Raw genomic sequence first — 22,983 nt, 5'->3', positions numbered from 1 at the left:
TTGTATTTGTTTTATGAAAAAAGGACTAGCATATGCTGAGGGCTTGAAATATGTATGCTGTTTGCAGCTGAATGAAAAATGGAATTGTCAATGTGTTTCAGCAGGGGTGCACTCCTTAATCCACACCAAATTTAAGTCTAAATCTGAGGTATGTATTGTTGAATATATTTCTAATATCAAATTGCTAGCTGGCCTTTCACATATATCTTCTTTACCACTTCCCTGCCATGTTGTGGGAAAAATTCAGGACAAGCGTAGAGTATTACGTGTACAAAAGAAATGGGTGTTGTCTTACAAGAAAATTGCACTGACTGCAGTTGCAAACTGGTAAATCCTTTTTGCATTGGTAGAATATCTCCTATCTTAAATTTGTTTCCAAAGCAAAATGTTGGATATATTTTCCCCAAAGTTGGAGAAGCAAACACTGCTTTGAATTGGAGGGACCATTGAAAATGATCCCAGCATGGTTATCTGCTGCAGCCACTGTCTTAATAAAAACAGATATTGGAGGAAAAGGTTGTCCAGCTCTTTCACTGATTAAAAAGCGCATAACAGACACCTCATGAGGTTCACAGATCTTTTTACTAGATAAGGATGACATACTTTTTCTCAGGGATAAGAGGAAAAGGTGAAATACCTGGGTGATTGACTCCTCCATACTGCAAACTGCTTGAGATTTTGTGCTTTTGCTGCAAAATCATACTTTCAAGTAACTTTTTTTCTTCAAGTAATACACTGAGTGTAATGCAGCTGCTACCTAGATTTGGGCCTTAGATTTCACAGTTTCTCCTTTAGTAGTTTGGAAGGAACATACGCTACCTGCTTTTAACTGATGATGACTTTAGCCCAGGCATCCCCAAACTTTGGCCCTCCAGATGCTTTGGACTACAATTCCCATCTTCCCTGATCACTGGTCCTGTTAGCTAGGGATCATGGGAGTTGTAGGCCAAAACATCTGGAGGGCTGAAGTTTGGGGATGCCTGCTTTAGCCTATGTTTTGTGTATATTTGCATGCATGTATGTACAAGAGGAAAGGCTTTGATAGTACATTAAGGGCAGTGGTGTGTGCATATTTTGTATATTAAAAAATAATAGGAAAACCTTAACATTATTTTTTTAAATAAATCATGATAGTGTGTGGTATATAAATATTTAACCAGAAAATATACTCTCATATACATGCTATACTGTATTGATCTCAGAAAAATTGAGAGTGAAATTAATTCAGGGTACAGAGAGGGGAGGAAATCACGAATATTTCAGTGATATAAATGGAACATGTCCAGGTTACCACATAACACACAAGGGCTTTTTATATGTGTGCCTCTTTGTGCCAGTGTACTTGTGCTTGCAAAGTTCCACTACAATTAAGCAACATTTTTAAAGATTGTCTAGGAATAGGTTTTAGAATACTGCCCCCCCCAAAAAAAACTGTTAAAAAGGGAGGGGGGATACTAGTGCAAACAAGCTTTATATACTGTAGAGCTTATTCCAATATGTAGAAAAATAGTTTAGGCCTTTACGTATTTGCTTTAAATACAAAAATAGATTGGATATTAAAACGGTGCAATCTGATTATACCGCTGCAATAATTGCAATACTGTGTTTTATGTGTGCTTTGTGTTCAAAATGCTGCAGGTGAGCAGGTGAAAAGAAGAGACTTCCTGGTTGTGTTGGTGTGTACTTTTTTTCAAACAGGAAAGACAGGTTTGCTTTAAAAAATGGGAACAACAGTGTTTTAGTGAGGTTAATGTGAATATGACTCGTGACCGCTAGGTTTTTAAGGCTGTAATCCTAGTACTACTCCCATATATCGCCATTACACTAGTGGAAGTCTTAGTGTAGACTTCTGCTGGTGGGACTAGTTAGTTGAATCTGGCTAATATGTTCAGTATATGGAAGTTGTTTATTTTGGCAAGAAATCTTTTATGTTTGGATTCAGTTTTAAATTGTTTTGGCAATTTTCTGCCCATGTTTTCAGTAATGGTGTCAATTTGGTCAGGCTAGAGAAGAAGTGTTACAGGAGGAATAGTGAACTTGAATTTAAGATTTGCCTGCATTATATTTGTCTCTCCAGCCTGAGGTTACATACCTTTTCAGCTTCATTTGATGCTTTTGAGTTGAATGGAGCATCTTTTGTGTGGTTCAACTTAGTGTCCACACACTGGAGTAGGTGCTTGTATGTCCCTTGTATGCAAGTGGGTTTATATTAGAACTTGCTGAAGTATAACTGTGAAGGACATAGGACTGTGCCTTTCTGCAGTATTTTAATATACATGGCATTCTGTGTGTGTTTGGGTCCTCCAAGCAAAGTAACACACAGGATGTTGCTTGACTGGTATTAGGACTAATAAGCAGCCATCTTTGCCTGCACTGGGATGCAATGGTCGCAGGGAGCACATAGCCCCCAAATATCATTTTAAAAATAAAGATTGCACAATAGGGTGAGATGTTTGAGCAACTAATGGAATGGGACTAGGCTTAGGTTTTACGGCTCTCCAACAGAAATTGTATCGCATACTATTTCTAACAAGCAGGGCTTACATTGCTAAATTTGTAATAAATTCCATGATCTGTGTAACAGTGTTTAGTACAGAGTGAGAAAATTCAGCAACATCAGGATCCCTGCATACTTTTCTAGTCCTTAATGGCTGTCAGCAAATGCTTAACAATGTGTGGTGGCTTAGTCTGGGTAAGCTTTTGGAAGACCCAAAATGTGCTTAGTAAAATTTATAGTGATGCTTTTCAGTGCCTTTTATCACTCCTTGGCCTCTCCCAATGACTAGCAGATACAGAATAAATCATGCAAAATAAGCATTTATAAATTTTATGTAATTAATGCACATTGCAGAGCTCAGTGTCATAGCAGAAAATATTTTTGTTTTTTGTTTGGAATGCAGTAGAATGCCTTTTTTGCAGCTGCAATCCATTGCTGTAATTTACAAAAGCTACAATATGCTGTTAGGGAGATGTTCAAAAATACAACATTATTGTTTAGAAAGTTAAAGATGCTTCTGATAAAAGCAAAGCATGGCCATAATAAATGCACACAAAGTTTGTACAGAAACAAAACTAAAATCCCTGCAGAAAGATCCCTGTTTTCCAGAGTGTATATATAGTGAATGGAAATGGGGTAATAAGAATTGTAACTTGACAGTTAAAACTTTAAAGGAGCCAGTGCATGCTTCCTTTATCATTTGATAAGTATTTCTGTTTTCAAGCAGTGGGTATCTCCTCCAAAATGTATTAAGAATACTTTCACCTGGAATCAACATTTCCCCTCAAAAGAGGAGGCATAATAATTTATTCTGTATATTCTCATGCCATACAGGCCAGCTCCTTTTCATTGCCCCCATCAAGCAAACTAGGCTTGTGTAAAACAAAACCATACTGTTCTTTCAGCTGCTTTGGCATACCTGTGTCATATCTATAAGAGGACTATGATTGAAATGCAAATCTTTGAACGGTAAGAAAGAAAAGAATGCCTAACATTTAGCACCTCTTAGCTACTTTTAAAAATATGGGTGTCCTATTTCAGTTTTAGTTGGTTTGGTAGACAAATTCTCAAGTTACTGACCAGTACTAAGTTTTATGTCCTTGTTCCTACTTCTGAAGAGTGACACTGTGTGTCGTTACTTACATTATAAAAAGCACTTTCAGTGCTCCGATGGTTTCCAATTATTGACAGTTTTCTCCTGACTTTGAGACTGCCATTTGATGGCACGGGCTTGTCGCTGGCAGCTTCCACAGGTAGTGAAAGCCTGATGAGTTTGCCGGCCTTGCTGGTCACTGCTGCATGACTACTACGTTCCTATTGATACGACACTGTACCCTGAGGATTCGCTGGGTGCTACAGATGTGTGAGACACTGCTGTGCATTTAGAAGTGAGTCCTGATGTGCTTGTAGCAGTTTTGATATACGTAGATGCAGGGAAAGGACTGGCTTGGTTTTGGTGTCTGAAATCGGCAGGGGCAGCAAGCTTGTCTGAAGTAAAAGCAGTGGATATGCACTGCAGCACATCCAAGGGGGAGGGAGGGGAATCTATAGCACTTCCATCGGAAGAAACTGGGCTGGCACAGCGTCCTTCTCCTTGTAGGTACCGAATGCACTTCTTTTTCCTCCTAAGAACAGTGAAGAGAGTTATCTGTAAATAAAGGGTGAATTTACAGGGTCATATTCTTAAAATGATAGAGGGATAGCAGTCATTACAGTCATTTCTCTGCAGCACAAAAGCAAAAGCTGGGTGAGTGGTGGGAAATATTTTCCTAAAGTACACTGACAATTTGCAGTGTTTACCACTGGGTGGCAGTGTAACCATGGAGCTGCAGCCTGTTTCAGAGTGGACAAAAGTGGAAGCAGATTAGCTTTCTGTGGCATCAGAATACTTGTAAAGGGAGATCAGCAGGTTCTAGGGGTTCTGCTTATAAGTAGCAGCAAAGAAATGGAAAAATTGCAGATGTGAAAAGTTTGGTGTGATCAACTGTATATGCCATCACTTGCAAAATGCCATGTGAATGCAGTGAATTTTCCATGACTGAAGAAGTTGGAATGCTATTGAGCACACCAGCTTCTTAGCTTGCTTGCACGAAATATTGTGCTGCATTGAGAAAGATGGGTCAAATGGTCATTCCAGTATGACCGTCCTAAAGGTCACATGGTGTGTGGCCCTCAAAGACCATGACAGAATTGGGGAGAGGGAAAATTAATTAAAATGTATGGAGGTCAAGGAAATCTAAATGGGAAGGAATAAATGCTATTAAAAATGTAAATTATTTTTGTCTACCTGCAAATATTCTGTCAAGAGATGGAGTAGGGTAAATAAACATGCCCCACTTGAATTGCATAGATGATGAAGTCACAAATCACTCTTACCAATTGTTGCAGTTCTGCATATCTCTAGGGTGGAGCACCAGCGTGATAGTGTGAAAAAACGTCTCTCTGTGCATGCATGCGTACAGATCGGTTAGCCTAGGTACTAAAGCCAGCAACCAAATCTTATGAGACCAGCCAACAGCTCCCTGTTGCATAGAAGCCCTCAAACTAGGCCCATTGGTTTGAATGAGGGTGCAGGCAGCATATATAAGGAATATGTCCCCTTGACCCTAATACTCTGCTGGTGGTATAAGGAAGGCCCCAGCTCATTTGCTTCTGGACTAATCAGTGCTGCACAAAAGCAAAGGGAGTGTTCATTAATTAATGCAAATCATTTTCATGCATTTTGAAAGGAAAGCTATTAAGACTGGCATTAGTTATGCTGCTGGGTGGGAATCAGCAGTCTAGTCTTGTGAGTTGACCTTTTAACTTTCTTTGCATAATTTTAGGCTATTCAATATAGAGCCTGCTAGTAAAAGATGACAAGCCACTTAATGGCTAATGAGAATAACTGGATCACCAGCTTTTATCAGACAGTGGCTGGAGACTACCAGTTTTTCCTGTAACAAATGCTGTGTTCTGTGGGGAGGTGTGAACAGGAATGAACTAGGCAGTCTTAAAGAACTGGTTACACAGTGGCTGCAATGCCCCTTTTATACTGGCCCTCTTCAGACAACCAGTTTTCTCTTCACTGAAGTCTCCTGATAAGAGAACAGGACTCCACCCTTAATGATGAGAAAACGGATGATGGTGATGGCACGAAGGCACATGAGAAGGTTGCCGAGAGCAGGTTTTTGGACCTCGTGATTCATAAATCTAGAAAAACTTATTTTGAAGGGCTGAAAACCACAACATTGGAAATCATTTCAACAGGTGATCTAATCTAAACCTCAGTCAGTGCAGGAAATGGCCAGTTCCAGATTCCTGGCTATGTGGTCATCCAGACCTTGCCAGTGTGATACCCCATAAAGGAAGATCTTCCAAGTGTGAGGGAAGGCAGGTGGAGTCCATGCTACAAGGGAGAAATGAATGCCAACTTCCACCCTTTCTGTTATGTAAAAACACCCTGAGACATCTGTCTGCACTGGAAGAAAGTTGATTCAGAGTAGACATACATAGGATTGCATGGTTAATATCCCCCCCCCCGGTCATTGTACTTTCCCATCTCAGAAAGCTTTTGGAAGCAGCACTCATAAACAGGTGAAATCTATGGAAAACCTAGCCAGGTCATAAGGAGCACCATTAGTATTGTTAGGGGCAGGGAGGGGCAAGGGCAGCTGCAGAAAAGGGACATGAAAAATAAAAATTGCACAGCAAAGAACAAACCGCATTATAAGCAACAAGCTTAGAAAGCAAAGATGTCCAATACACACCTGCACGGTCCACACCAGTCCGTTTGTTGGTTGAGACCAAAGCGAGCTCTGCATTTCTTAGGAGAAGCAGGATCTGAGGAAGGAGCATGCGTGGTGGAGAATGGGCAAGGCAGAGGCACAAACAGCAGCAAGAGCAGGAGGAAGAGGAAGAAGAAAAGATGCAGCATCAATTTAGCAGCTGGAGACAAAACTAAACAGGCCACATCAACCCAGTTTCTGCTGGAAGCAGCATCTCTTCAGGAAATAAAGCATGTTTAGGCAAATACCAAAACTAATCTCACACACGAGGGCCAAGAATGCAGTGACTGGGAGAACAGTAGCATTAGCTACCCCTCCCAGTTTGGTGTCATTTGCAAATTTGACGAGCATCCCCTCTATTCCTTCATCCAAGTCATTTATAAAGATGTTGAACATCAACAAGCCCAGAACAGAATCCTGCAGTGCAGCACCCCACTTGTCACCTTTTCCCAGAATGACGAGGAACCATGAGTGAGAACTCTTGGGGTTCGGTCAATCAACCAGCTACAAATCCACCTAACGGCTACCTCACCCAACCCACATTTTACCGGCTTCTCTACAAGAATATCATGGGGGACTTGGTCAAAAGCCTTGCTGAAATCAAGATACGCTGTGTCCACAGCATTCCCCTGACCCACCAAGCTTGTAACTCCACAAAAAATAAATAAATGAAAAATTAGTATTGCATGACTTGCTTTTGAGAAATCCATGCTGGGTCTCAGTAATCCCAGCATCCTTTTCTAAGTGCTCACAGTAAAAGATAAAGGGACCCCTGACCATTAGGTCCAGTCGTGACCGACTCTGGGGTTGCGGCGCTCATCTTGCGTTATTGGCCGAGGGATCCGGTGTATAGCTTCCAGGTCATGTGGCCAGCATGACAAAGCCACTTCTGGCGAACCAGAGCAGCACACGGAAACACAGTTTACCTTCCCGCTGTAGCGGTTCCTATTTATCTACTTGCATTTTGACGTGCTTTCGAACTGTTAGGTTGGCAGGAACTGGGACCGAGCAACGGGAGCTCACCCCGTCACAGGGATTCAAACTGCTGACCTCCTGATCAGCAAGCCCTAGGCTCAGTGGTTTAACCCACAGCGCCACCTGGGTCCCTCCCAAGTGCTCACAGACTGACTGTTAAATTATCTGTTCTAGGACATTCCTGGTATCGTCGAGTTGACTGGTTAACTGGGCCTTCTTTTTCCCCACTGTTTGAAGATGGGGGCCAATATTTGCCCACCTCTAGTCCACAGGAACCTGTTCTATCTGCAGCTAGCTGTTCCCTTATCACCTCTTCTCCTATCCAAAGCACTGCTTGTGCAGTTGGTCTTTCTCCTACTCTGTGTGCCCCCTAACTTTGTTCTAGGAGTTCCCCTCAATCCTGTGCAGATTTGGGGAGAGTGTACATGGGGGCGGGGCTTGTATTTCACTAGTGGAAATGCTTGTGCTGATGAGATGTTTTACCTTGATAGCACCCAAAGATACAGTTCAGATGTATAGGATTCTGGGTTAGGATTCTGCCTGCCCTAGACATCTAGTTTATGGCAAAAATATGGTTATGTTATCCTTCTTGGATAACAGGTTAAGAATTTGCTACTGTGCTGCATTTTAAAGACCTTTTGCTTTCTGCATCTTTGCAGAGAACTAGGTGATTGGGAAATTAACAACCACAAAAGTTAATGGCAAGAGGAAGGGACTAAATTTGATGTGTCAAAATGCAACCAGGAATGAGCTGAATAGTATTCCTTTTCTCTGATGCTAACGTCACAGAAGAACAGACAGGAGAGACAATTGCAGATAGCAGCCAAGCTAGAAGAAATAGCGGTTAGGTCTCATATGAAAATGAAACACAGATTAAAGTTTATAAGCACAGATAGCAACCCAGTCTACAGATGAAAAGGAGGTAGTATTAGCATAGATATGGATTACCCCAGTCCCATTAAGCCACAGATGCAAATCCAAAGGAAAATTATAGCTATTGTTCAGCTGCCTCAACTAATCCCCTACCAATATAAACAAAGCGTTGGTTACCAGATAATGTACTGGAGTTTGCACCAGTGGATTTACCTGAGTTGGAGTCTTGCTGTTTTTCTCTTGTTCGTCTTTTCTTTTTCCCCTAGAATCAAAGAGAGAGAAAAGGGAGGGAGGGAGAACACAAATCATAAGTGAACAAATACAGGTATATATTTCCAGAGGGAATAAGGGGATTGTGGCCAAGGCTCCTACTTTCATCCCCTCTAAACGGCCTGCTTCATTTCTGATCACTATGGATTCTTGCTAATCTAGACCCCTTGTATGGCATGCAATTGGCAATCGCAGGTAGCACCCTCCCCCTAGTGGTCAAAATGTGCTCTACAGGCAGTAAGGGACATGTTTAAAAGGTACATCATTTTTACACAAATGCTTCTTGACACTGAAAGAAAGCCACAAATGAGATGGATCCACCTATTGCTTTAAACTCTTAATTCAGAAGTAATCCCTCATTAACTCATACTGCAGCATTCTGCCCAGCCGGCTGAGAGTGGCACCAGCCTCGTAGGGCTTTTGACAGTCTGCCATTTCCAGACCTACATCTTGCAAGCAACAGTTTAGCTGATTTGGGAGAGGAGCCCCTGGGATCTATAAATGTAAAAGAAGGAAAAGCTACGATTACAGTTAAAAGCAAGAAATCTTTCTCTCTGTATGTGTGTGTGTACACCCCCCCCCTTCCCAACATCAGTTAGTATTGGATGTTACTTGGGAACTCCCCCCCCCCCCCGGGAGACTGGTTAGCTATTTATCATGGCTACTTTTTACATAAAACAATTCATGTCCTTTATGCTGTAGCTGAAATTAACATATGCTAAAGGCAGATTGCAAATATAAAACGAGGTCAAAATAGAAAGCATGGGGAGGCCAGGGACCCTCCCCATAAATAGCACTGCCCCACCATACTGGTAGTTAATATTTATTTAATGAATATTTATTTATTTATTCATTAAATTTTTATGCCATGCTTTATCCAAGGGCCACAGTTCTGTTTACAGTACACAAAACCAAATATCCCAAACTGCACTCTGTTGCTCGTTGTCTCTAATAAAATACTTCTCTCAGGTATTATGGTCCCTGACAATAGTTGGAACAAATTGGTATGAATCCAGCCTCCTTTTTATGCCTACCTGCACATAGATTGTCTCTGGCTTACATTTTTAAATACCGGAAAGGCTGCTGCTCTTCCCCACAGCTAAGATATATTGAGCTCATAGATGAGGATTGTGCTAGTGTCTTTCCTGTGTCCCAAACGGACAGAAAAAAGTGTGCTGCCACCACGGTGCAATGACCTGGGTTAAGGAGTGAACCCAACTTTCTTTATGCATACACACCAGCCATCTGAACAAAGACCAGTTGCATTCTGTGCATACGTGAAGGAATGTATTTCCAGCAAAAGTGTAGAAAGCAAAAGGTTGCTGTGCATGGGTGGAAAAAGGTGGACAGTGATCTCATTTTCAGCACGCTTTGCAGCCTGCAAACAGTTACTTTCTCAATGAAAGTCTCTCTTAAAAATTTCTTTTAAGCGGGGGTTGGGTGGGTGGGAAGAAATGTGACCGTATTTCAGGAGCAGCACATGGAACATCATAGTTAAAAATTAGCTTTGGTCACCAAAGCAACGTTCCTTGAATGAAGAATAATGTCAAAGCAACTATTACAAATAAAAGTCGGATAAACCTAAGGTCTGTTTTTCGTTATTCACATCTTTCCTGCACCAGCATTTGTGATGTCTTCATGCTAGCCTCAGATTTTTCTTGGGCACAGAAACTGCACTCAATAGTTAGCTTGAAAAGTGCATAGGACCGTATTTGCAAGCTTGGGCAGCCCAGTCCCAGTCCTGTTTTACTCAGAAGGAAGTCCCTCAAGAGGACACACTCGCTGTTGTAAACATGTTGAGGACTGCAGCTTTTTTGTTTTCACTTCCAGAGACGAGATTGCAAACATGGAGCACACCAAAGCCTTTTCCATTTTAAGTTCAAACAGTGTTTAAACATGTTTGTCATTAGCGAGGCACAAAAACCGCTTCGCTGATGAAAGCAGGCAAAATCAAACCAGATTGTCTTTCCTTACTCCTCCCCACATAGTATTGATTTTGCCTGCATTGGGAGGCCTACATTATTACGCAGCTGCCCAACACTACAATTAAAACATGATGCTGGTGGCAGTTACTATCTTACAAGTTCTGGGCCAGCGTTGGCTGTAAGATGGAAACATGTTTTAAATTCATGTGTTTGGTTTTGTGAAACTCTTGAGTCGCCACATACAGTTTTTGGACTGCCTCTCCAATGCTGAAAAATCATTCCAACATTCTAAGACAGCTAGTGGTGGTATCCTTATGGACATTTCCCATTGGAATGGCCGTGGGGTTTTGCATATTTGAATGCTTCCCTACATCAAATGTTGTGGCACATGGAAAGCTAGCATGACAAGGAACAAGGTTCTAGCCAAGTGTTTTCTCTGATGTACGAGCTTTCTACTTGCATTTGATTTTTGATGTGCTCCTCCACTGGCCTCGAGTTCTAAAGATAGCACGGCACATTATGCTCTAACCTGAAAGCCCAACTGATGCTTCTCCTGTGCAAATTGGGCTAGAGGGCACCATTTGCAATAGAGGAGCTTCATGCAGGAGAAGGGCACTTCACCCTTCCCTTGCCAGCTATCTTCTTCAGCTGCCCCTTAGCTGCTGCTGCTTTCTCCCATTTCCAGGCCCAGGGCACACGTTTGCAGCAGAAACACTGGACAGGGCAAAAGCAGCTTGCTGAGTTGCAGAGGAAAACAGACTAGTGGAAAGTTAAACACCTTCCTCCTCCCAGAGCTTCTCTGTTGCAAATTGCACCCCTCATTCTTTGCACAGGAGAAGCAGAAGATAAAAATCCAAGTCAGAGCTTGATGTCCTGCACCTAATAACAGGATTAAGGAGGCCTTGACTGTTGTGGCTGCTGTCAAGGAAGACGGCACATTGAGCTGTTTCTCCTGTGGGAACATAGGAAGCTGCTTTATACAGTACTGAGTCAGACAGCAGCTCTGCAGGATTTGAGACAGGTGGTCTCTCCCAGCCCTACCTAGAGTTGCTGGGGATTGAATCTGGGACCGCCTGCATTCAAAGAAGGTGCTCTGCCACTGAGCCACGACCCTTCCCCTAAGAAAAGCTCAGGTTCTCCTGCCACCAGTCACCAAGAACCAAAAGCGAGATTTCTAGCTGCTTTACCAGCTGCTTCCACCAGAAAGCATCAACTACCAGTAGGCGAGAGGGGAACTAGTACCAGCCTCTCCCATTAGCCTTTTGGATTAACAACAATTGCTCTATGACCCTCATGTTTGCTATTGCTCTCCCTGGGGACAGGGTGGGCTACAAAATGTGCATGACTCTGACAGCCTGAATAAGTTACTAGGATGGGGGAAGGCAGAAGACCTATGGATAGACTTCTGGAGAGCCCCTTAAGGCTTCCTCCCTTTCACTTTGGCTGAGGCAAAAAGCCAAGGTGGCTTATCCATCATGTACACACCGCGTGGGAATAGAATTCAGTTAAGAAAGGGGGTTGGAATGCATGGGCATTCCAACCCCATGGAATGCATGGGCATTCCAACCTTAGCACACAAGCTGACTAGCAAAAGCCACAGGTAAGGCAAAATCCTGGCATGGACGGTAGTAGCCATCTTATGAGGCAATATGTATGTGGAAGACACAAACCTTCACAACCCATGATCATTACCAGATGCTGGGGACAAGCAAGGGGATGGGCACCACCTTCATGCCTTGTTTGGTGGGTTTCCTGGAAGGCTCTGGCTGGCCACTGCAAGATGCTGGACCAGATGGACCTTTGTTGGTTGGATCCAGAAAGAGCAAGCCCCATTGTTATTAAAAAATATATTCGTGCAATGTCACATCAAATCAGTAGAGTCTGCATTGTTTCCTTGTGGGATGCAAACAATCCATCCTTTGTCTACTGCATCCGATTCAAATTTAAATAAAACAATGTTTGCAGCATTTGCAGCTCAGAAGGCTGATTGGGTTCAAAATGAAATTGCTACTAAAAAAAAATTTTTTTTTTTGGTGGCCACCTTTGACCATGTGCAAGGCCAATATGTTCCAGGTCATGGATGCATCGTTTTTACTGCTTTTAAAGGAAAGCCGCACTGTCCAACCTGCAAACCCTCAATTTCTTAGTTCTGTGCAAGTGTTTTCCTAAAACCATGCTCCCAAGGGCAATGGTTTTTGAGGCTGATCAGACATTAATGACCTATTTGCCTAAAAAAGGAAAGTGAAGTGTCCACCCGTTTCACTGATGCACAAGCTCGCCACAAGCACACACAGCCCACTGATTGTTCCTCTTCAACTCAACAAATTCCACAGCCAATGAGCAATTCTATGGCCATGGAAAAGCTCAGGGCTCCTGGAATTCTGCAGCCAACGCTGGGTTAGGTGGATGCATGAGTGGCAGATGGTTACAGACTCTCACTGCCGTAATGCAGGACATTCGCTGCAGAATTCGCTTACCCTTGCTGCAGAAACCGGCCCCGAGGTGCTGCTGAATTCCAGGGGCCCTGAGTTAAACTTTGTGTGATCACGGGACGAAGAGCCTGAAGAAGACTGAAGAGCAAGGGGGAAAGCGTTAAAAGAGCAGCTGCGAGGAGCACTGAAACAATGCACCAAATACGTACACAAAGCACATCAGGAAGCAGATAGAAAAACAACCTAGCAGAGCACCTATACAGAGAACAGCACCCCAACCCGGCTAATTAAAACAAGCCATTTGTGCAGCTGAAAAGGAACCTTGGAAACTAAGCACCTCGAGTCACAAAATGGCAGATGAATTTTGAAGGCCTTGGAGGGAGGAAGCAAACATACTCCCCCCCCCTTTTAACCATTGGGTATTTACTGTTTTGGGTCACATCTGTTGTAAAAAATAGTAACAGTACTGTGGGTTTGCAGACAGAGTAGTTGTAGCTAGCAGGTCATCCCTGCTTTCACACACCATGAAGCGCCTCTTGAAAATCCTGCAGGTACTTAGGAGGGGCCAAAACTCACACCAAACCTCAAGTGGGCCACAACGGTGCACTTCTGGGAAGGGCTTTTGATCCAGCAGAAGCTTTTGCTAATGGAAAAGTAGATTTTCGCTGATTTCCCCTGCAGCCTCCTCAATGTCACTCCCTGCCCCTATTCTAGAAGGAGGTGAAGGAGGCACCAACACATTGAGGGCTCACCCACACTTCCACTTGTCCCATGCCTAGAAAGCACAGGTTGGAGCGGTTTCCCCCTTGCCCCACTCCTTTCCTAGGGGAAACTTGTCTTTATATTTAAATTGGATCGAGTGTGGGCATGCACAGCTGCAGTTCATGTGCAAGATTTCCCTGTGGATTGTGAATCCATGTTGCTTCCCTCACCCTCTGCTGTGCTTAGCATGTTTTCCATCAGGTTGTTTTATCTCCAGAAGACTTGGAAAGTCTTCTGCTGACCAACCCTTTTAGTGAACTTCACTTTTTAATAACATATAGAAAGTTCTGGGAAATGATGCCCTTATATTTGTTCTGAATAAACCTCTACATTTTGGGACTTTAATATTTCTTTACTTAAAAAACAAAAACCAAAACACAGCAGCAGTCTAACAGAAATGTCTTCAGATAAGATGTGTCAATGGAGAGCTATTAGGAAAGGGTATTAGAAAAGTAGCCATAGCAACACAAGAGCAAGAGACCATGCATTAATTAAGGAAGCCTTTTTTGCAGAAGACTGTGAAGACATTGAGGCTGGCGTTTTCAGTGAGTAGAATCCAACGCCACATGAGCAGACGTCTGCTAATGCCGTTGAACTTTGTCTTCCTCTCTTCCCCCCTGCAGCCCCCTATGAACCCTCAAAATCTGGCTGGAACATCCCCATGGGTTACAGAAGCAATTTGAGTGTGTGCAGAGGGCTGCAGGGGGAAGGAAATGAAGGTGAAGTTTCGTCACACATGCAGAAATCTGTTGAACTTGCACATGGACAGAGTTAGATGCAACTCATTATTTCACCCCTATGTCCAGGGGTGCCAACTTGAATAAAATACATGGGAAGAACAGATAAGTGTTTGCCTTTGGCTGATTAATATTCTACAGCCTTTAAAATGTGTCTGTGGGAAGTGGGGGTTAATATTTTGCTGTTTTGCTTTACTTATTTACTTGCTTTTTATCCTGTATTTTATTCTGTGAACTGCCCTGAGATCTTATGATGAAAGGCGGTAGTATATAAATCAAATGAATCAGTCAATCAATCAATCAATCAATCACATGATGCGGGACACACACACTACTTGAAAGGCAATGTCCATCAACTTTGGGGCAAATGGTTGGCTGCTTTGCACGTATCTGATGTTTTCCTCAGCAATTATTAAAGAAACACCACTCAGTCCTTACATTGGTTCATTCACTGAATATGTGTCATCCTTTGCTTTCTCATGAGTTGCCATCACAAGCTTCGTGAACAAAGCTGGCTTGGGAGTCATGGCTGCTGTTTTAGACCTGCAAACATTTAAATGCAACTCCTTGTACTCTGCATGAAGGTAGAAAAGCTCCTAAGTGTGGGAGTGAATTCATTTCCTGCCTGACAAGTCATATGACGACAAGCTGACCTAAATTCTTCCTTCTCCTCCTCCCTTCAGGGATAGAGCTTAACAGTCAGTGTGGGCAGGGTGGCAGAGAGATTCCCAAAGCAGCTGCTTCCTGGCTTCCAGCATATCACAATAGGCACATTTGGGCCTGGGCCTAGTCTACTCCTAAGCCTTCCCATGGGCTGTCCATTTGGCAGGGGAGGGAAACATGCAGCGCCCGGAAGTCAGGCAGTCACTTTCACGAACTGACTTCCTTATATTCAGCCAGCCCACATCACTGGTCTTGTTGCTCCGAGGCAGAACACTCGGTGCTTCCGGGTTAAATAATTTAACTCGGGGGTCCCCCAACCTTGTTATGGCTGTGAATTCTCCAATATATGTTTGAGAAATTGCCATGGGTGCCATCGCAAAACGGGCATTCACTGATGTTTTGCCGCTGCAACACAGCAGCTCCCCAAAGCCACAGAAGATAAAGTGGCAAATCTCAGCAACAAACCAACTTAAGAAACCTGAGTACAAGGTGGCAATCCTATGCATGCATAAAAGTAAAGGGACCCCTGACCATTAGGTCCAGTTGCGGACGACTCTGGGGTTGCGGTGCTCATCTCACTTTACTGGCTGAGGGAGCCGGCGTACAGCTTCCGGGTCATGTGGCCAGCATGACTAAGCCACTTCTGGTGAACCAGAGCAGCGCACGGAAACGCCGTTTACCTTCCCACTGGAGCGGTACCTATTTATCTACTTGCACTTTGATGTGCTTTCGAACTGCTAGGTTGGCAGGAGCTGGGACCGAGCAACGGGAGCTCACCCCGTCTCGGGGATTCGAACTGCCGACCTTCTGATCAGCAAGCCCTAGGCTCAGTGGTTTAAATTTTGTCCCCTTTGTGGTAGGCCTGTGCTGTTTGGAAACACATAAACTGAAACTAGCTAGCTGAGATGACCTGCACATAATTTTTCTGCACAGCCCACCAACCACCTTTCTTTCTGGGAGCCAAATGCAAAAGACAACAGGACTCCTGCACCTTAGCTGTGTAAAAGAGGGCACTTCAGTAGCTACAGCTTGCCTGTAGAGGACATATTTAGACCTATCATGCTGCCTTATGCTAGATAGACCACTGGTCTATCTAGCCTAGCATTGCCCACCCTGATACAGGAGATCTCCCACATCTCACTCTGAAGTTTTTTCCAATTCTGCTAGCTGAGAAGCTTCAACTGAACATACCTAGAGTTGGACCTGAAAGTTCTCCCATGCAAAAGTTCTTGCATGTGGCCACTTGAACTATGGGCCCCGTCAGATATCCTTTTAATTGCACATTCATGTTGGGGTGGCCATTCGCAAACATCTGCAAAAGTTCTGGGGGACTAATATTATGTTGGAAGCCACGCAGAGGAGCTGGGGCAACCCAGTCCGATGGGCGGGGTATAAAATAATAATAATAATAATAATAATAATAATAATAATAATAATAATAATAATATACTGCTTCATATCCAATCAGTGCATATCCTGTAACTTCCTGCTGAAATCAAATAACTTTCCATAGCATGAATATTCTGGGTTTCTTTTTTTTATCCCACTTTTGCTGCACTGTATACATTCCCTTCCAGATAGCAATAATGGGACAGAATTGCAGAACAACAAGGAAAGCACAATAAATCCACTGTAATGAACACATTGAAGAATATACCTGAAATATAACACCAGTTTAGAGGATCTCTTTCAATCCCAATCAATACACCACTACTTCACAGGCATTTTAAGGTGAACACCTAAAGGGTAATATGTTGGCCTAACTAGATGATACATGGTAGATATGTAAACAGTGTCTCAAAATGAAAAGCAAACAGATGAAGCTGAGCAGAGGGCCATCTATTACCTGCAAACAGGCTCCCTCCAGTGGCAAAAATTAAAAACAACAGAGAATGGGGCCAGGTTGTTGTCCAACTCTTACTCTGAAGCGAGAGAGGGCTCTGCCAGTTCCCAGAGCGGGCTATTTATAAATGAGTCTAAATAGGAAATGGTGAAAAAGTTGAAAGGAATCATCCTAGAAGAAAATCATCTGGCTAAAACACTTGAGGAAATGATATGCAAAATCCTCATTTTACATTTAGCTGGATGATTCCAGGCTGAGCTAGTTGCATATCTGCATGGAGGGAAATATTTGAGTTCAGAAATTCTGGGGGACCCCGAGCAGATCTCTGGATGATCTGCAATCACTGAAGCAAGGATTTCTGACTCTCAATTATTTAACAGCAACCTGACTTTTGCCACCTAAATCTGGCTGCTGAAGTAAGGAAAGCTAACCATGTGGGTGGACTTCTGTGCAAAAGGGAGTGTGAACTTAGTTCAGTTCTGGCACTGAAAACAAATCCCTAGGTTCAGAAAGTGCCCTGTTCTTTAAGGCTAACTACGTTTCTTGCATAGTAACCCCCAAGCACTAGAGATCTTCCCAACCTTGCTCTAGGCTCGCATGCTATGAAACTGTACCACCCATGTTGGGATGCACCTGATAGGAAGAGAATGATGCACAGGAGCCAAAGGGCCATAGCTCCGTGGTAAGACCATCTGCTTGCATGCAGAAGGTCTCTGGTTCGATTCCCAGCACCTCCAGGTAGACCTTGGAGAGACCCCCCCCTCGCCAGAAACCCTGGTGAGCTGCTGCCAGTCGGTGTAGGCAATACTGAGCAAGATGGACCAGTGGTCCGACTCGGTATAAGGCAGCCGCCTATGTAAATTTGGTGACATGCTGCACTTGTGCAGGAAGTTGGGATGTGGAGCGACCTGACAATGGAGCACAAACTGCGTTTGTGGGGTGCTGAGTCTGCAGGGAAGATGCATGCAGACAGCCCTGCCCAGGCAACTACAGGCTTTTAAACACTGCAGCTGCACTCAGGTGGAAAAGAAGCTCACAGAGTTGGCAAATTAATAATAATAATAATAATAATAATAATAATAATAATAATACCCCGCCCATCTGGCTAGGCCTCCCCAGCCACTCTGGGCAGCTCCCAACAGAATATTATTATTATTATTAATAATAAAAAGTGGTAAAACATCAAACCTTAAAAACTTCCCTAAATGTACACAGGGCTCATTGATGGGTGCATGCCACATAACTGCATGTTCAACAAGTCATTAGGAGGGTGTGGGAAGCCCTCTCTTAAAAAATTTAAAATTCCAACGCCACCAACCAGGCATGCATCAATGAAAACAACTTGGATGAACCTCTTTTAATGAAATATAAGCTCTCACATATGTTTTTATTGGGGGGGGGAGGGTGGACAGATAGGAAGTACAGTTGCAAACTGCAACTTCCTTTCCCAATTGTCTCTCAAATTTAAAGCAGAGGAGTGTTGGCCTGGCAGGACCATTAGAAACAGGTACAGGCAGAGTGGTGTAGTGGTTAGAGTGCTGAGTCTTATGACCCGAGAGGCCAGGGTTCAAATCTCCATCTTCTACCACTAAGCTCACTCGGTGTCAACTTGGGCCAGTCGCCAACTCCCAGCCCAAACTACCTCAAAGGGCTGTTATGGGGGTAATATGGAAACGGAGAGCCACTTTGAATTCCTTGGAGAGGTGGGATATAAATTTGATAAATATATGATAGAATGAAGGCAAATCAATGAACTGTAGAGTTCAAAGAAGCTTGGATGATGCTGGGTTCGCTCAGACAGCCTCCTAAACCCCCAAGATCTTTGGCACACATTTCAGAAAGGGAAGCGAACTATCAAATTTGAAGTCTTTGCTTCAGTTCAGCTATCAGCTGACATTTGGGCAGTATTTGCCTTCTTTAAATGCTGGGGTTTTGTCACCTTCCATGGTTGAGATCAGAAGAGGCAATGGAACCAAGCAGGACCTAGTAATGTGAACCTGGCAAATGTAAAATGCAGAGTCAGCATGAGCCAAAAGCAAACATGGCACATGACGTCGGGGCGAGCCGTGATCAAGATGGATCGAGCAATATTAATCTCTCACCAGGTAAGTGTATGATCATGTCAAACAAAAGTTAAGTATGACATATCACCCAAGAGAGAATACGTGTTAATTTACATTAATATAATTAAGAGCTCTAAGACAAATATGGGTGCGGTTATTATTATTAGCTGCGAGTCTCTTCTCTCTGTGCATTTTAATTTCTCTTGAGGGCCTTTTTTCTGATGACCATAAATCTAGTGCAAGCTCATATAAATTAAAAAGAAACCACTGCTTATTACCTCACAGCTTCCCTGCCTATTTCGCACTGCGAACACCTGGAGACAGACAGTAGGAAAGTGGGTATTATCACGAACTTCTAAACAGGGAGCGCAAACTCAGACTAAAAAGTCTCCACAGGGTAAACAGATAAATTACTAGTTATGAAACAGACCCTTAATATGCTAAGTTTCAATCAAACAAGAAACTGAATATAGTGGAGTTGCACCTTATTAGCAGTTGTTGCATTTTTATTCCTTCAGCCGGCTCCAGATGTTGGACATTTGCCAGGGGCTCAAGCCCAACGTGGAGGAGACCATTGCCCAGGCAGTACTACCCTTCCCAATTTGCAAAGAGTATCCAAAAAGATCTGATGCAGCATTAAGAGAATTCTCAGTTTTCATGTGCTGCCTCTTCAAGGTTAAGAAGGCTTACTGATGGCTGCATGGCTAAGGGCCCTCATACCCTGAAACCAACACTATTTAATATGATGATAATAATATAAACCATATTTTTACACTACTATCTTGCCTGCTACAATTTAAAGAAGGACAAAAAGGGGAGGGGAAGAAAGATATCAGAGGTTAAAAGTTTAGGAGAAATACGTTTTTGGATGTTGTGTTTAGCAAGCAAGGAGGGAGGCATACAGAGCACAAGGGCCTCTGAGATCCATAGAAAGAGGGGAAGCAAAGAAGAAGAAGAAGAAGAAGAAGAAGAAGAAGAAGAAGAAGAAGAAGAAGAAGAAGAAGAAGAAGAAGAGGAGGAGGAGGAGGAGGAGGAGGAGGAGGAGGAGGAGGAGTTGGAGGAGGAGAAGTTTGGATTTGATATCCCGCTTTATCACTACCCTAAGGAGTCTCAAAGCAGCTAACAATCTCCTTTCCCTTCCTCCCCCACAACAAACACTCTGTGAGGTGAGTGAGCCTGAGAGACTTCAGAGAAGTGTGACTAGCCCAAGGTCACCCAGCAGCTGCATGTGGAGGAGCAAGGAATCGAATCCGGTTCACCAGATTACGAGTCCACCGCTCTTAACCACTACACCATGCTGGCGCAGGAAAGACAGAGGCAGAAACACTAACGCAGGGTTGGGGAAGCTGAGGCCCTCTGGATATGGTTGGACTCCCAACTCCCACCTGCCCCCAGACATTCTTATTTCTCCCCTTCCAATATATATTTTTATTTTGTTTTATTTATTAAATTTATATACCACCCTTCATCCAAATATCACAGGACAATTTACATATATAATCACTTTAGCCAACCAAACTAACAGTGAGCAAACACAGACATCCACAGCCACTCTCTACGTAGATATTAACATCAGGTATACATAACTTTTATCTGGATTCCACTCTACTACATCTGGGCTAAAAAGAGCTGTTGAATAACAGCTACAGCATGGCAAGGTTCAATCTGCTGGAAATATTGTGATGTATTATAGTTTATTCAATTTACCCCCTAAACCCAGTAGTTTCAGAAGAGTTTACTGCAGGGACCCTCCAGCAGTGACAGAACTACATTTGGGGGGCCCTGAACCTTGAACTGTCATGGGGGCCCCTTTGCCACCAGCAACAGGGTCTGGCTAACTCCTGTTATCGTCTCCAATGGGGTTGTTCCGCGACAGATCACCACACCTTTATAACATCTGTGCCACCGACTCTCAAACTTTGGGATTGTTGAAAAACAGACAATAAAAAAACAATGTGAGTCACGCCTCTCTAATTGGGTCTACTAGACCCCAAAATCAATGCGGACTCAAGTTGCTCCTGGGCCCCCCAGAAGCCCCACCAAACATTCAGAAGCCTAAAAGTGAAAACTTCTCAGCATGGTTGTCTGCCTTGTGTCTAATGTCAACATGACCATCTATCCATCTATGTATGCTTAATGTCCCTGTGACGTATCTGATCTAACCCTTTGGGAATTGCTTCTCTGAATTTGTAAGACAAATTGAATATCTGTAAGACAACTTGCTGTAAACCATTATCCGCAAAAGAAGTCCTCTTCAGGGATTTGACCTGGAGCCCTGTGGGCTAAAGTGGGTGTGGTGGGAGTGGCACATGGCTTCTCCCCCTTTCCAAATCTGACCTTCACTTGCGTACTGCCAAAGTCTGAAGGTTTTTTGTTTTAAAAAGTGCATTTGGGTGCATGCATAAGTTTACAAGCTTCTCTGATACTGAGAATCCTGATAAGGCGTTTGCCCAAGCACACTCGCAAAGCCCCTTTCAGACCTCCATCCCAAACAAGTGAAGGTCAGGCATGGAGGGGCTGCGGGTGATGCCCATGCTCCCAGTTTCCCATCCTACTTTTGCGATGCTTGTGCCCCCTTCCCTCTTCAGCCCCTCCCATGCCCAGGCTGAATGTCTGGAAAGGCACACCGTTCGAAAGGCAACACCAAGACTTCATGGGCATAGGATTCTCACGAGGTCACCAGAGACCCAGAGTACTTACGTAGTTATCTCTTGCAGACCAGCCGGGGTAGAGCTGCATGTGGAGCTGCCTTTCCTTGCGGGCCAGTTCATAGTACTTGGCTTGTTCTTCCCGCGACAGCGCATGCCACTGCAACAGAAACCACAGAAAGCTGTGAGGCACCAAGAGACACCATCCCTCCGATCAGAAAAGAGCAAATGCTAAGAGTGGATACCAGGCGTCAGGCCTGGGGAACCTTTGACCCTGCAGGTGTTGCTGAACTGCACCTCCTAGCAGCTTCAGCCAGTATGGCCAATGGCTAGGGGTGATGGGAGGTGTGGCTAGCAACACCCGGAGGGCCAAAGGTTCCCCAGGCCTGCCACAAATGGAAACAGTGCTGAGGCAGCTCGCAACCATTTCTGAGAGGACTGGAAAAACCACCCTGAATCGGAAAACAGAAAGTTCCTGGGATTTTGGAAGGCAAGGGAATAATTTAATAAAGTTTCCATTGGTATCAATGGGATATCTTTAATGTTTGTAGCCATACCAAGTGGTGGTGGTGGTGATGGTAGTAGTGGAGATTTTAAGGTGGGTTGCAGCTGGGGAGAGTAGATAAAGCTCCCCTCCCTATGCACTGCAGTCAATTACCTGCCCCACCCCCAGGACCTGTAATTAACTAAAGATATGCTAGATGCTGAGCTGCCTGCTACATATTAAGCAAAGACTTAGTTTGCTCCTTATACATCATTACTCCAGTCACTGTAATCTAGTTGCACACAGCTTTTTGTTTTTATTCAAATAGACCGCTGTGAGCAGGGAGCCTTTGCCATATAACCAGAAAGCAACAGTCTCTTATTTCTAGACATGAACGGTGAAGCATTTTGACTGCTCAAGTAAGACAAAACTGTTTTGGGAAGCAGTTTGGAGAAGCCAACATTGGACTAAACAACCATTTATTTTCGTGGGTTTTCTCCTCCTTTGGCTTCTACAGAACAAACAAAAGTACAGGAAAAACCAGGTCTTTACTGTCAAAATTTAAGATCAGAGTTATAATGTAGAGTTCTTGGGATTAAATTTAAAGTTGTGTGGCTCAGTGGTTTGTGCTCACAGAAACAAGGGAAAGTTGTATGCCTAGGTTAAGGGGGGCGGCGGAGTCGTCCAGTGAATCTACTGATCATGAACTTGGGGAACCCAGAGTCAAATCCTTGCTCAACCAGAGACTCACTGAGTGGTCTGGTAGGTCCCAAGGCCTCACTCTAAGTTCTCCACTTACACAGTGAAAATAATTGGGACTCACCTCACATAGTTTTGCAGACATGTGTTTTGCAGACGTGTAAAGTGAAAAACACTTTACATGTCAGAAACTATTGCGGAGTCTTAGCTGAAAACATATTGCTGCAACCTAAATTTCCTGACAACATAGCAGCCTTGGAAAACCCCAATAATAAAATTTATTATGCTCAGTGACGTGAGGAGTGACATACAGTCTGCCACAGGTGGCAGTGGGTTGGCAAAAGA

The 22,983-nt window shown here is 43.6% G+C and overlaps 1 protein-coding gene across 12 annotated transcripts in view; it reads right to left on the bottom strand.

The window, feature by feature from the left end:
- Positions 1-2,801: 2,801 nt before the first annotated feature.
- Positions 2,802-22,983, bottom strand: part of TCF7 (transcription factor 7) — a 115,792-nt gene continuing 95,610 nt past the window's right edge. For 2 of the 12 annotated variants that reach the window (XM_035105445.3, XM_088661903.1), the window contains 4 exons: positions 21,508-21,615; positions 12,785-12,877; positions 8,326-8,374; positions 2,802-4,145 (listed from right to left, as the gene is read on the bottom strand). In XM_035105445.3, coding sequence (XP_034961336.2) covers positions 4,123-4,145; positions 8,326-8,374; positions 12,785-12,877; positions 21,508-21,615 — 273 coding nt within the window. In that variant the 3' untranslated portion in view covers positions 2,802-4,122. Of the gene's footprint in view, positions 4,146-6,246; positions 6,320-8,084; positions 8,375-12,784; positions 12,878-21,507; positions 21,616-22,983 lie in introns of those variants that run through there. The other 10 variants (XM_035105449.3, XM_088661905.1, XM_035105448.3 and 7 more) reach the window with 6 other exon arrangements.

This window comes from Zootoca vivipara, chromosome 2 (assembly GCF_965207765.1).
Source record: "Zootoca vivipara chromosome 2, rZooViv2.hap1.1, whole genome shotgun sequence".
Classification (NCBI taxonomy): Eukaryota; Metazoa; Chordata; class Lepidosauria; order Squamata; family Lacertidae; genus Zootoca; species Zootoca vivipara.
Note: the sequence above shows the minus strand (reverse complement) of the source record. Positions and strands in the feature narration are given on the sequence as shown.